Below are 13,571 nucleotides of genomic sequence, written 5' to 3' on the forward strand. Positions count from 1 at the left end.
AGATTAACGACGGTTCAAAATGCTCGTTTTTCCCGCCAAACAAAGAAACTATTTAAAGTCATGGGCATGCTCTTGTGAAGGCTCTCTCTAAAAGGACAACTTCAACGTATCCTGTGATATGATTGGTCAGCAGAGTTATAGTGCTGCATCATTCTCGCATCATTCTCATCCTTCCTGTGATAATATTGGGAGTGGCGTCTTCCACCTATTTATTCTTGGCTGCGATGAGCCTGGTCAGGTGGGGTTCTATTACTGTTTGAGCTAGCTACCTCAGTCGCTCAACACCCCGCTAGCCTCTTCGCTCTCTCTTTCTGCCCATAGCTATGAGCTTCATCCTCGACCTGGTGATCCCTGGGGCGGGGGTGGTGCTCTCGTCCATCCTGGATCTCTGCTCCGAAGTGACCGAAGGGCAGGAAGAATGCAAGAAGCTGTACGACCGGCTCAAGACCATCTTCAACGAGTTGTCGAAAATGGAGGAGCACGGCCAGCTGCCCTCGAGTGAGCCGGTGGACAAGTACAAGAAGGTGCTGGCCGAGTACCTGCTCTACTTGCAGCACTACCGCGAGCAGAAGCTGGTGAATCGCCTGATCGACCATCGCACGATGGTGGACGAGCTCGCGCCCATCTACGAGGAGATCGACAACCTCTTCCGGATGCTGAATCTGGCCACGACAGCGAGTATGATGGAGTGGAAGCACGAGTGGAAAGCAGATCGACAAGTGAGCCAAGAGATGATGGTGGCCATTTTTGCTAATACTCAGGCTCTACTCGAGAAGTTTCAGAGACAGGGACAACGAGATGAGGTGTTGCAGTCACAGTCGGGTGGTCCTCTCTCGTATGATCAAGTATCTGACCGTCCGCTACTAAGCACCACCAATGTGGTTGCGGATCTCTTGAACAAGCTCACGGGTGGAGATCCTGCGGACTGGGAGCGAACGATGTTTCTACTTGTTCAAGCCTGCGTTGAAGAGGAGAATCGGCTGCTGCTGTACAAGTTCAATGGCGTGCAGGTGCTTACCAGCTTGGTGCGGAATGGGCGCACCTATTTCACGAAGGTGTATGCATTGGAGTGTCTGGCGTGGTCAGCAGTTGCCGACTCGCAGTTGACTGAAGTGGAGTTGAACGCGCTTCGAGATTGTGTTGGAGATGCTGCATCGGAAGAGCTGACACAAGTTGTGGACATGTTGCAAAGTGGAACTGGCAGTGAAAAGACTGAAGCGGTGGTCCGGTGCGCATGCATTTGTACTGCAAGACACCCGAGTGAGCAGACATCGTCTACTACTACAGCTTACTTGGTCGCGCTGTTGAGAAATGGGAGCGATACGCAGAAGTTGTGGGCAGCTGAAGCGATAAGAAATATTACGGCGGAGAAGGAGTTGGTCAGCAACGATTTCGTCGAGCAAGATGCTATCGGGCCGCTCACAGCTCTTCTCTTGGTTGGTACGAAGGAGCAAAAGCATCGAGCGGCATACGCACTGGGTCACCTTACTGCAAACAATGCGAATGCAGGAGCGTTGCTAGCTGGAAAGGGAGTAAGCTCACCATTGATGGAGCTTTTCCGAACGGGATCCGAAATTCAAAAACATGCGTCACTATACCTGCTTGGGTACCTTTCCACTAACGCTAGCGCGGTCTGTGCGGATATCGTACGCGAAGGAGTTGTCGGATTACTTGTTGCATACTTGCGCGAGGAAACCAATTCCCTCACGAGTTACGTGGTCTGCATTTTGGGGAATCTAGCTGCTGAAAGCGTCACAAGCTGCATGGAGATTGCACGCGAAGGCGCCGTAGTACCGCTTGTCAAGCTCCTGCAATCTGGAAATGTTGGCCAAAACGTGTATGCTCCACGCGCACTGGCGAAACTCGCGAGTAAAAGCGTTGAAATATGTGGAGCCATTGCTCGTGAGGGCGCCATTGCGCCGTTTGTTGCTCTATTGCGAAGCGGCATTGAAGATAAAGCGTGTTGTGCAGCGGATGCACTAGGAAGTATCGCCCAGAGCAGTGAAGCATATTGTGCCGAAGTCGTGCAAGCGGGAGTTTTCGCGCCACTTACTTTGCTTTTAGGTGCAAAGTCGAATGACGAGAAGTTCTTTGCTGCGCGGGCGCTGGCAAATATTGTCGAGGTGGATAAAGCGTATGGCCCTGATATCACGCGTGAAGGCGCTATTGCTGCGCTCACGACTCTCGTTCGAGACGGCACCGAAGACCAGAAACATTATGCAGCGCGTGTGATAGGGAAACTGGCAGAAGACGACCTCGCAACCAGCGCAGAAATCGCTCGTGAAGGAGCGATTCCACCACTTGTTGCACTGTTGCAGCTTGGCACTGATGAACAGAAGTACAGTGCAGCATTCGCACTTGGGAATCTCGCGAATGAAAATGACGTCCGTTGTAGAGAAATCCTGCGTGAAGGAGTTGTTCCGTCCCTCGTTGCACTGCTGAAGAAGGGAAGTGGCGGCCAAACGAGCCACGCTGTGTTTGCACTGTGGAGTATGATTAATGTCAGCCAAGAAGCTGCGACGGAGGCTGTAAAAGCTGGAGTTATCCCTGATCTGATGGTTATCCTACGTTGTGGCAACAAGAAAGGCAAGGCTCGAGCAAGGGAAATCATCAAGATTCTGGCGTACGACCAGACCGATTATGCTGCTGAAGTTGCGCGTGAAGGGGGGATCGTGCAGTTCGTTTCGCTCCTTAACTCACAAGACGATGAAGAGAAAGAAGACGCAGCTCATGTCCTGGGATATCTCGCCAATAGCAAGACAAACCGCGATGATATCGCCCGCGAAGGCGCGATTAAACCCCTTGTAGCGCTTGCACGGAGTGGAACAGAGAAGCAAAAGGGTTTTTCGGTGAGAACACTAGGAAATTTGGCCTACGAGAACGAGGCGAACAGCGTCAAGATTGCGCAGGAGGGAGCGATTGCACCACTGGTAACACTACTTCGTACGGGCACTGACGATCACAAGGAGTTTGCGTCCTACACCCTAAGACAACTTGCTCTGAACAACGACGCCAACGGCGACAAGATCGTGGCCGAGGGTGCTGTCATTCCTCTTATCGAGCTGCTTAGTACGGGGACGGACGCACAAAAGAAAGACGCAGCTTGTGCACTAGGGAGTATTATTAACGTCACGGACGAGAAGGACGGTGGCGGAAAAGAGAGTGGTGACCCGATTTCGCTCTTGCTCGGACTTCTGCAGTATGGGAATGAGGGGGAAAAGGAGAGTGCGGCGTATGCACTTGGAATAATTGCAAGTCGCAACACCACCAACGCCACCCGCGTCGCGGAAGCCGGAGCTATCAAACATCTCAGTGCGCTATTGCCCGCCGGAACAGAGGAGCAGAAGCATTGCGCCGCCTACGCTTTGGGGATGCTCGCGAACAACAACCGCGAAAACTGCATCGCGATCGCACGAGCGGGGGCTATCCCCCCACTCATCACGCTGCTGGGATCTGGGACGGATGGTCAGAAGGAGAGTGCTAACTACGCGATCTGGAGACTTGCGAGTGGCTATGATGAAAACGCTGTTGAAATCGTGCGTTCGGGGGCCATTGTACCTCTTGTTGCTGTTCTACAAAACGGCAGCAACGAACACGCGATTATTCGGTCGTTGAGAACGCTTTGTATTCTTGCTCAGGATAATGAGGCAAATTCCGCCGAAATCGCGCGTGAAGGAGCAATAAAGAGGCTGGTTGAGCTCCTTCAAACCGGAACAGAAGAGCAAAAGGAAGCTGCTAGCCGAACGCTAGGCTACCTTGCAAGCAGTAACGCGCCAAACCAAACCGAGATTGCTCGCGAGGGAGCCATCCCGCCATTAGTCCGATTTCTACAAGTTGGAACTTCTGAGCAGAAGGATGCTGCGGCTGATGCATTGGGGTATCTTGCCATGGGCAACGACGAAATCCGCATGGAGATTTCTGGAGCAGGTGCCATGGCGCCTTTGGTTACGCTCTTACGCACGGGAAATGACGACCAAAAGGGAAACGCCGCGAGTGCACTCGGAAGTCTGATCAGCTTCAATAGCGCATGTACAAGCTCGGCCGATATTGCACGCGAGGGAGGTATCACCCCGTTCGTTGAACTTTTGGAGTCGGGGACAGCTTACCAAAAGCGCTTGGCTGCTCACGTTATTGGCCACCTTGCCAATACGAACGCTGCAAATGCCGCCAAGATTACTCGAAAAGGAGCCATTCCACTCCTTATAAATCTTTTACGAGATGGCTCGGATGATCACAAGCAATGGTCGGTGTACGCTCTCGGAACCCTTGCGAAGAACTACGAGGCGAACCGCACGATGATTGCAAGTGAAGGCGCGATATCACTGCTCATTGGGCTACTACAAAACGGAACTGATGGCCAGAAGAAGTGGGTCGCATACACACTCGGGCATCTTACAAGAAACCACGATGAAAACTCGATGGAGATTGTCCGCGAAGGAGCCATTGAGCCGTTGGTGGTACTTCTTGAAGCTGGGACGGACGGCCAAATGGAGTTTGCGGCCACAGCACTGGGGAATCTTGCGTTTGGTAACGACGCGCATCGTGTTGAAATCTCGCGTGAAGGGGCCGTCAATCCGCTTATCGCGCTTGTGCGAAATGGAACAGAAGAGCAAAAAGAAAATGCAGTGTGTGCCTTAGTGCGGCTTTCCCGGAACCACGACGTCTGCGGTGAAATGGTAAGCAAAGGTGTTATCGCTCCCCTGGTGGATTTGCTTCGAAGTGGGACGAACGAACAGGCTGAATTTGCTGCAGACTTGGTCTGGAAGCTTGCAAGTAAAAGCGAAGAGTACGTGGCAGATATTGTTCGTGCTGGAGCCATTAAGCCCTTGATCGCACTTCTGAAAGCCGAAGCTCTAGGAGATAAACAGTGGGCGGTGTATGCACTGCGGACGCTCGCGAAATTCAGTGATGCGAACTCTGCTGAGATTGGACAAGAAGGAGCAATCGCCCCCATGGTTGCGCTTCTTCGAACAGGAACGGATGATGAAAAGGAGGCTGTAGCTGATGCGCTGGGGTACCTCGCCTCCAACTGTGCTGCCAACCGCGTTGAAATCGCGCGCAAAGGAGCCGTAGCTCCTCTTCTGAGTCTTCTACGAACAGGAACAGCACAGCAGAAGGAATGGACGGCGCATGCACTCGCGTACCTTGCCATGAACAACAACGAAAATCGCACTGAAATCTCAAGTGCTGGGGCAATATCACTGCTCGCAGATCTGGTGAAGAGGGGAAACAACAACCAGAAGGAGAACGCTGTGCACGCACTGGCAAACCTGATCAGCTACAAGGACACCAACTCGGCTGCGATCGCTCGAGAAGGAGCAATCGGGGCGTTCATTACGCTGCTTCAAGACGGAACGGACGAGCAAAAGCGACTGGCAGCCGGCGTGCTAGGACATCTCGCCAACACCAACGCTACGAACCGCGCCAAAATTGCTCGTGAAGGAGCCATTCCGCTGCTTGCTGCATTTCTTCGAGATGGAACTGACGACCAAAAGCAATGGGCGGCCTATGCTCTGGGCGCTATTGCCAAAGATAACGAAGCTAACCGCACTGCTACAGCGAAAGAAGGGGCCATCTCGTCACTAACTACTCTGCTGCGTGCTGGAACTGCTGCGCAACAGCAATGGGCTGCTTACGCACTGGGTTATCTTGCCAAGAACAATAAAGCCAACGCGGCTGACATTGCAAAGGAGGGGGCTATCGGACAGTTAATTGGCTTTGTGGAGTCTGGAACCGACGGTCAAATGGAATGTGCCGCTCGAGCATTGGGGCTGATTGCAGTGGGGAATGAAGACAATCAAGCCTTGATAGCGACCGAAGGAGCGATTGTACCGCTCGTTTCGCTATTGCAAGACGGAGCCGACGATGCGAAGGAAGCTGCTGTCGATGCACTGATGTTTTTGGTGACAAACCATGAAAAGAATTGCGCTGACATCGTTCGTGAAGGCGCCATTCCACCACTCGTCAAGATTCTAGAAGCTGGAACGGATGGTCAAAAAGAGAGCGCTACGAAGCTGTTGATCAAACTTGCCAGAACCAACAATTCATACCGCACGTTGGTCGCAAAGGACAAAGCGATTGCACCGCTTGTTACCCTGGTCAAAGGCGGCACCGACGAGCTAAAGTGGGACGCAGCAACAGCTCTAGGAAGTCTCGCGTACGGCCACGACGCTAACAGAGTTGAGATCGCTCAGAAAGGGGGTATTGCTCCTCTCATTGCCCTCGTTCAATCCGGAACTGACGACCAGAAATCCCAGGCAGCGCTCGCTCTCGGTAACCTCGCGAGTGACAACGACTCAAACCGAGCTCAGATCGCTCGTGAAGGAGGCGTACCCCCGCTTGTGACGTTGTTGAAAACTGGAACCGATGAGCAGAAATCCCACGCCGCTTTGGTGTTGGGCAATCTCGGCAGCGACAACCAAGCCAACCGCGTCGAAATCGGTCGTGAAGGAGGCGTCGCCCCTCTCGTCGCCCTCGTGAAAAGCGGAACCGAGGACCAGAAATGTTACGCGGCACTTGCGCTGGGGAATTTGGCGAGCAAGAACGACGCCAATCGAGCCGAAATCGCGAAGGAAGGAGGAATAGCGTCGCTGATGGTTCTCGCTCGATCCGGATCGGACGACCAGAAGCTGTGGGCGCAGAAGGCCGTCAAGAAACTTTCCAGCCCGAAAGTGCTCAAGTCCAAACTTCGACTAAGGCTACGATCCCTGTTTTCGTAAGTCGCATACGGGTAGTGTCACAATTTATTACAGTGACACCTCTATAAATGACACCCAGTTCGCTCGGTCTAAGACGCTGTTTCAGTTAAAGAATTGAGCAGATAAAGAAATGGCTACACTTCTAATGGCTACATTTTCATATGTTAGGTGCACAAGGGCTTTCTTTACCTGGTACCCCTCCAGCATTTTCGTACTCTTGTTTTGTTTCGTCTTCACACAATCAGAACTCAACCAATAACGGTAGGCGCGGTATTGTCTGTTCCTATTCCTTCTTATCATTGGTATTAGCAGAGTCGCATCCCCTCAGGTCGTACGTGAGTTTCAATACAGTGAGGTTATAGGAATATTTGTTGTCCCGATATCCTGCCACCATGCCTGCAGTTTTATCTTTTGCTTGGTATCTACTGCATAGCCCCTAGTTGTCTCGACATCATAATATTTTAGTTTTTCGTAAAATATATGTGTACGCTGCGCTGATTGTAAAATACTGTGGCTAGCTTATTTATCAGTATTTAGTCACTGCAAACTCTTTGTTCCAACTTAGCATCCCAAATAAAATTTCTCTCTTCGCTCGATTTGTTGTGGCGGGAGTAGTGGTAGCAATGGCATACGTGGGAGGAGGCAGGCAAGTGATTGAGAAAAAAATATATGAGTTTGGATCTATTACTACAGCGTCCATTTAGAGGGTTGAGACACCAATAATGGCGACCATTTAGAGAATAAAGAGGTTTTTGATCAGTTATAGAACACCTATAGTGAAATCCATATAATCCCGTTTGCAGTCGAGGAATCCTAACCGGATAGGGAGCACATGGTCAGTTAGAGGGGTTCATTTACGGAGGTGTCACTGTACTTACATATTTACATAATTCAATATATAATATACGCATTATGTCATTTACGGCCTCAAAGCTCGTGCAGCCACTCATGGTGTCGGTGGCGCACCTCCTTGTTCCTGGGAGGACCCTCTCAGTACCGCAAGCGCTGGCTACATGTGAGCAGCAATGCGCTCATATGAGAGAAGCCCAACCGGCCTGCCAGCACCTCCACTCTCGTCTGGTGGACATCTTTGACACCATCCACAGAAGAAGCAGCGTGGGAAACCCGCACCATCCCGAAGTTTTAATGAAATTCGCCATTCTCGTGTCCAGCTTTGTGGATTTCTTGGAGCGCTACGACGGACAGTCGCTGGTCTATCGCGTTATAAAGCAACCGTCGATTGTGGACGAGTTGCGCGAAATTAATGAAAAGATCGGCGAAGTGTTCAATTCGGTGGGAATGGTGACGACTATGAGCTGGAAGGAGCAGTTTGGAGAGGACATTGGCGTGCTGAAGGAGGTGCTCGCTGCCATGGCGAGGGATGGATCCGTGGTTTCTCGAGAGTTGAAGGGCGCTCGCGCTCGAGAAGAAGCGCTGCTGATGCTCAAGTTTGAGCTGGAGCAGCGAGAAGAGCAGCATGGTGAGGACCTTGTTCTCCTCATAAGGACCATGATGGAGACAGTCGGTGAAGCATCGAGCGCGACTTTATCAGCTTGGTTCGTTCCTTTGTACTGTTTGGAGGTGGAGGTTGATCCCTTCGCGCGTGGGAGTTTCGGCTCAGTGCATCGTGGTGTTTGGGGCTGGGGCGTTGCTGTTGTTGTGAAGCGTGTCCAGATCGACGACATGAAGATCGGCGAGGGCGTCCAGCGTAAGATTGCTAGAGAAGTGGGGAAAATGTATGAGCTGAACCACCCGAATCTCATCAAGATGCATGGCGCCTCACACGTTGGTTCACCGCCTTATCTAGTGAGTGAAAGGGCAACTAACGGGAATCTCGGTACGTATCTAGCTCGGTCGGCGGAGAACAGGCAGCAGATGTGGGTGCTCCTGTACCAAGCAGCTATCGGACTTGACCATCTCCACAAGGCAGGAATTGTGCACGAAGCGCTGACGTTGAACAACATTTTGGTGGGAGGTGATGGAAAAGCGAAGCTGACGGACTTCGGATTGAGCACGATGCGAGCGCACTCCAGTTTCTCGAGGTCTTCAACTTGTGGTTTGCGCTAGCGAGCTCCAGAATGTCTGAGGTGGCAACCTACATTTGCGTCTGACGTCTACAGCCTGGGCATGTGCATCATTGCAGCGGAGATCGGACAGTCTCCTTTTGCCCTCCTATCTGACGATGACGTTCGCGACAATTTGAGGAGGGGCGAAATCCCTGGTAAGCCAGACAGCATGGCAGCCAACGCGTGGGAGCTCGTGGTCTCTATGACGAAAGCTAATCCTACAGAACGAGTGTCGCTCGGAACGGTGATTGATCGGCTGCAGGTTCTTGCTCGCGTCAATTCTGCAGAGCTATCTCCGATGCAACCTGTGGTCCACTTGAGCGCTTCACAAGAAGGATCGCGGCTTGATGCTGATAGCGAAGACGACGAAGGCAGAGTGTCTTCAGACCAAGAATCATCGTCAAGTTTTGACTGGTCAGGGGCTCAAAGTCCAGTTAGCAGCCCCGTGCTACCGTCGGATAATTTCTCGGTCAGTACCGGTCTAAGCACACTGACCAAAGGCAGTTTTGAGGAACAAGAAAGCACGTTGATGCGTCTCATTCAAGCATGCCTCGATCCTGAACAACGGAGGGTGCTGGAGGAGTCTAATGGATTCCCAGTCTTGGTTGAGATGTGCAAATACGGCTCGACAGCCTTCATTCAAGTATGCGCTCTGGGCTGTCTCGGTTGGTGCACGGAGCTTGATTGCTCGTTCCCCGAGAGTGAGTTCGAAGATCTACAAGAACATGTCTGCAACTCGAATTCTCAGGACTATTCAGACTTTGCGGCTGATTTACGTCACACCAGTGCCAGCGCGAAACGCAAGGCCGTGATATACTGCGCATGTGTCGCTGAAGCCAGAGGCAGCGAGGCACTGCAAGACGCTGGCGTTGTGGCACCTCTTGTTGCTTTACTTTCGCACAGTGATGAAGCTGTAGCTTTGTGGGCGATGAATGCTGTGGGCAATATGGCTGACAATGACGCTATGAAAGATGCCTTCGCACGTGAAGGAGCTATCGCATCATTGCTGGAGTTAATAAAGACTGGTACGAATGATCAAGCGGCGCTAGCTGCGTATGCGTTGGGCCGTTTGGCTAGCGACCACGATGGTAATAATGCGGCAATCGTTGGTAGCGGAGCGATATCATGTCTGATCGAGCTGCTCAGTGGTGATACAGACACGCAGAAAAACTTCGCAGCTTTTGCGCTGGAGATACTTGCAGAGGGTGATAACGAAGCCAACTGGTCTCTAATGGCTAATGGAGGCGCTATTCCCGCCCTGATCGACCTTCTGCGCACTGGGACTAGCATCCAGAAGTCCCACGCGGCTAATACGTTGGGGTCACTGGCCAACAGCGACGAAAACTGCGTGAGAATCGCTCGTAAACGAGTTATCCCGGATCTCGTGTCACTGTTCCAACGAGGAACGCCAAATCAAAAGGAACGAGCGGTGGGGGCCTTGCATTTTCTATCGAGGAACGCCGAGGACAGTGAGCGCATGGTGGATAGTGGGGCTATCGCGGTATTAGTGGGGAGTCTTGAAAGTGGCACAGCGGAACAACGGGAACACGCACTTGTTGCTTTGGGGGGTCTCGCCTCAAACAAAACTGAGAATGGGGAGGCAATAGTGGAGAACGGCGCTATTCATCAGCTGAAAGAGATTCTTCGAACTGGAACTGAGGTCGAGCAAGGCATCGCAGCGTTCACGCTGGGGCTACTGAGCAACGTCAGTAACACGATACGGCAAACTATTGCTGATGCTGAAGCGATGAGGCGGCTTGCTCAGCTTCTTCCGACTGTTTCGGGGGAGGAGAAAGACCAAGTGATGAGTGCGGTGTGTTTTCTAACGGATCATGGCAATGGAGACCTGCAAGCGATCACGAGCGAAACGATCGTTCCGCATCTGGTTGAGTTCGTGAAGAAAAGGTGTCCAAACCACGAATCGTTTGCTGCGACCGTGCTGGGTCGCTTCGCTAGTGACGAATCCTTCAGGTCACTCATAGGCGCCGAAGGCGGAATTCCGCCCCTCGTAAAGCTGCTGAGGACTGGAAACGCCGCGAACAAAGAGAAAGCAGCAATTGCTCTGGGTCGTCTCGCGGTGGGGAATTCCATGAACAAGAGCGAGATGGCGATCTCGTTTTTGAAAAATCTTTGCAGGACTGGGTCGCGGCAGCTGAAGCGCAGTGCGGCGACTGCTTTGGCCGAATTGGAGGGTGGTAGTGAGCCACGACCGAGGCAAACGCGTCGACGTGTTGGAGCCTGAGTCTCAGTACTTGCGACAACAACGCCAACCCCGTCGCGACAATTCTAAATCTAGGAATTAGAACCGTCCAGATCCCATTTCACACATTACCCCCTATATATAATAATCGTTGTTCCCAAGGTAGAATATCCTCACATACAAATACCAAGACGACGTACAGTATCACTAAGAACCACAGCACTTCCATGGCGACGTCCGCGTACCAGTCGTGGCTCAAGAAGCGCGAGTTCAAGGCGCCGCGGCCGCCGCCCAGCCCTTCGTCTGGTCCGTCCGCCGCCCATGAGCCCGCTCCGTCCAAGGAATCGGCGCCAGACGCCGCCAAGTCGCAGCAAGTGCCGCGACGTCCGTCTCCTGCCAAGTCCGGCTCGTCCCGCGCCGTCTCCGCCGTGGAGCGGACCGCAGTGGCCGTGAAGCACGTCGCCCGACCGTCTGCAGTGGGGAAGCGCCCCCGGAGTAGCTGCGAGGACGCAGCAGGACGGCAAGATGGAGCTAAAGTTGCGGCAAGACAGAAGGAAGCTAAAGTTGCGGAAACTTCAGTTGCTGGAGGTAAGGTTGCTGCAAGACAGGGTGCAGTGCGGAAACGGCCGTGGAGCTGGAGCAACAGCGGAGGAGATGTGGAGACGACCAAGAAGAGACGGAGAAGTGGACAGGAGCAGGTGATGAAGGAGACGGCGCTGAAGCTGGCCAGTGCCTCCAAGGTGCTGAGACTTTCGTCGGCTAAACGGGGGCTGGAGAGGGCTGTGTGGAGTGGGAGGGTGGAGACGGACGCTAAAGTTGCTGCAAAGGTCACTGCAGAGGTGAAGAAGGTGCGAATCATGGGGCTGCAGAAGGAGAAGGAGGGGGTGATGAAAAGGAAGCGGGCAATTGTGGAGCAGAGTGATGAAAGTCGTGACTCGACGACCAAGAGACTGCGGTTTGATGTGGAGGACCAGGAGAGTGACGAGGAGAGGACACGAGGTGGATTGCCGCCGAAAAGCCCCATGCAGAAGAAACCGAGGAAGATGCGCACGGCAATGCTGGATGAGAGTCAGTACTGGATGGCGGTGGACAGGTTCTCGCACTTGACCTAGTTGTTGGCGCCTCAAGGAGGGCGTGAGAGCAGTTGTTGTTCTGACGTTGTGGGATGATTGGCGAAATTAATCGGGGGTCTTCAGAGTAGCGGGGGACATAACTGGAGAGAAACAAGCCTGACATCCTCTTTTTATCGAGCCGACATCTGCGTCATTGAAGTCGGTCGTTGAAGCCAAGTAAATCTCCTACTAATTCGGTAAACCTCCAATTTGAGCTGATGTGTCCAAGAGCGATGGCAGTCTACGAATAGACGCGCCATGGAAACTCCTGCGAAACCACCGCTCCCGTAAGAAGGCGATTCCAGTACCAAGCAACCAATATTTCAAACGTGCAAGCCCCCACGAAGTCACTCACACACGTTTCATTCAGCTAGCTGCTGGTAGTAGCGTCTGCAATGAGCGGGCTGCTTGATCTGGCTGTGCCTGGGGCGGGGTCAGCAGTCGACGTGCTGCTCAAGATCGTGCAGCTGGGCAACGAGATGAGGGAGGTCCAGCAGTCGTGTAAGAGGCTTCACGGCAGATTGGACGTTGTGTTTAATGAGCTGAAGATGATGGAGGAAAAGGGACAGCAGCCCCAAAGTTCCGCGGTGGACAAGTATGTGGACGTCCTGGCCAAGAGCTTGCAGTGCTTGGAGCACTATCGCGCCAAAAAGCTGGTGTTCCGCCTGCTTGGGTACCGGCAGATGATGGGGGAAATATACCAGATCAACGAAGACGTCGAAATGTTCTTCCGTGTATTTAATCTCGCCAGTACTGCTGCCGTTATGGACTGGAAGCAACAATATGAAGCGGACCAACGAGCTCAGAGGGAGTTCATAGCTTCTATGGTGCGAGACTAAACTGATCCTACAAGAAGACAGTAAGTCAATGCTGCCACTGGATACACGATCTCCTGTAGTTCCTGCGAGGATACGTGGTGGGGGAAGATGTGCGAGAACCGATGCGTGTCAGCGCACTGTCCTACTGGATCAGCTCACTGTGACGCGAAGAACGGGACTGTCAGTTCATGTGACCACTGTGACGATGGCTAGTGGGGAGAAACATGCAGTGCTCGTTGTTCTTCCCTCCATTGTCCTGTTGGGTCAGTCAGCAGTGACGCTGTGGACGGCACTGTGAAATCGTGCAGCCAATGCGACGATGGTTGGTGGGGCCGTTCTTCGCGTCACAGTGAGCTGATCCAGTAGGACAGTGCGCTGACACGCATCGGTTCTCGCACATCTTCCCCCACCACGTATCCTCGCAGGAACTACAGGAGATCGTGTATCCAGTGGCAGCATTGCAGCTCGTAGTTCCAGGCGGACAGTGCGGTGACGAACACTGAATTTCGCATTTCAACCCCCCCCACCCGTCGCTGCAGGCGCTGCAAGAGGTGACAGTACCACTACCGGCATTGCAGCTGACTGATCCAGTGGTGCAGTGAGGAGAATAGCACGGGTTCTGGCAAGTCGTCCCCCACCAGCCATCCTCGCACCGTTTGCACGAAGTAGCAGACCCC

The 13,571-nt window shown here is 52.9% G+C and overlaps 4 protein-coding genes across 4 annotated transcripts; all 4 read left to right on the forward strand.

Moving 5' to 3' along the window:
- Window positions 1-734: 734 nt before the first annotated feature.
- Window positions 735-6,719, forward strand: PHYSODRAFT_471833 (hypothetical protein; the record flags this gene model as incomplete). Its single annotated transcript, XM_009518017.1, has 4 exons — window positions 735-1,479; window positions 2,863-3,039; window positions 4,312-4,773; window positions 6,148-6,719. The coding sequence occupies 4 exons, from the start codon at window positions 735-737 to the stop codon at window positions 6,717-6,719; spliced, it is 1,956 nt and encodes a 651-aa protein (XP_009516312.1).
- Window positions 6,720-7,646: 927 nt separating this feature from the next.
- On the forward strand, window positions 7,647-11,006 carry PHYSODRAFT_294372 (hypothetical protein; the record flags this gene model as incomplete). The annotated part of the gene is made up of 2 exons (XM_009518018.1): window positions 7,647-8,504; window positions 8,766-11,006. The coding sequence occupies 2 exons, from the start codon at window positions 7,647-7,649 to the stop codon at window positions 11,004-11,006; spliced, it is 3,099 nt and encodes a 1,032-aa protein (XP_009516313.1).
- Window positions 11,007-11,191: 185 nt separating this feature from the next.
- On the forward strand, window positions 11,192-12,076 carry PHYSODRAFT_322622 (hypothetical protein; the record flags this gene model as incomplete). Its single annotated transcript, XM_009518019.1, has 1 exon — window positions 11,192-12,076. One exon carries the CDS (start codon window positions 11,192-11,194, stop codon window positions 12,074-12,076), a length of 885 nt encoding a protein of 294 aa, XP_009516314.1.
- A 395-nt stretch (window positions 12,077-12,471) lies between these two features.
- PHYSODRAFT_470364 (hypothetical protein) lies at window positions 12,472-12,915 on the forward strand (the record flags this gene model as incomplete). The annotated part of the gene is made up of 1 exon (XM_009518020.1): window positions 12,472-12,915. One exon carries the CDS (start codon window positions 12,472-12,474, stop codon window positions 12,913-12,915), a length of 444 nt encoding a protein of 147 aa, XP_009516315.1.
- Window positions 12,916-13,571: the final 656 nt, after the last annotated feature.

This window comes from Phytophthora sojae, assembly GCF_000149755.1.
Source record: "Phytophthora sojae unplaced genomic scaffold PHYSOscaffold_1, whole genome shotgun sequence".
NCBI lineage: Eukaryota > Oomycota > Peronosporomycetes > Peronosporales > Peronosporaceae > Phytophthora > Phytophthora sojae.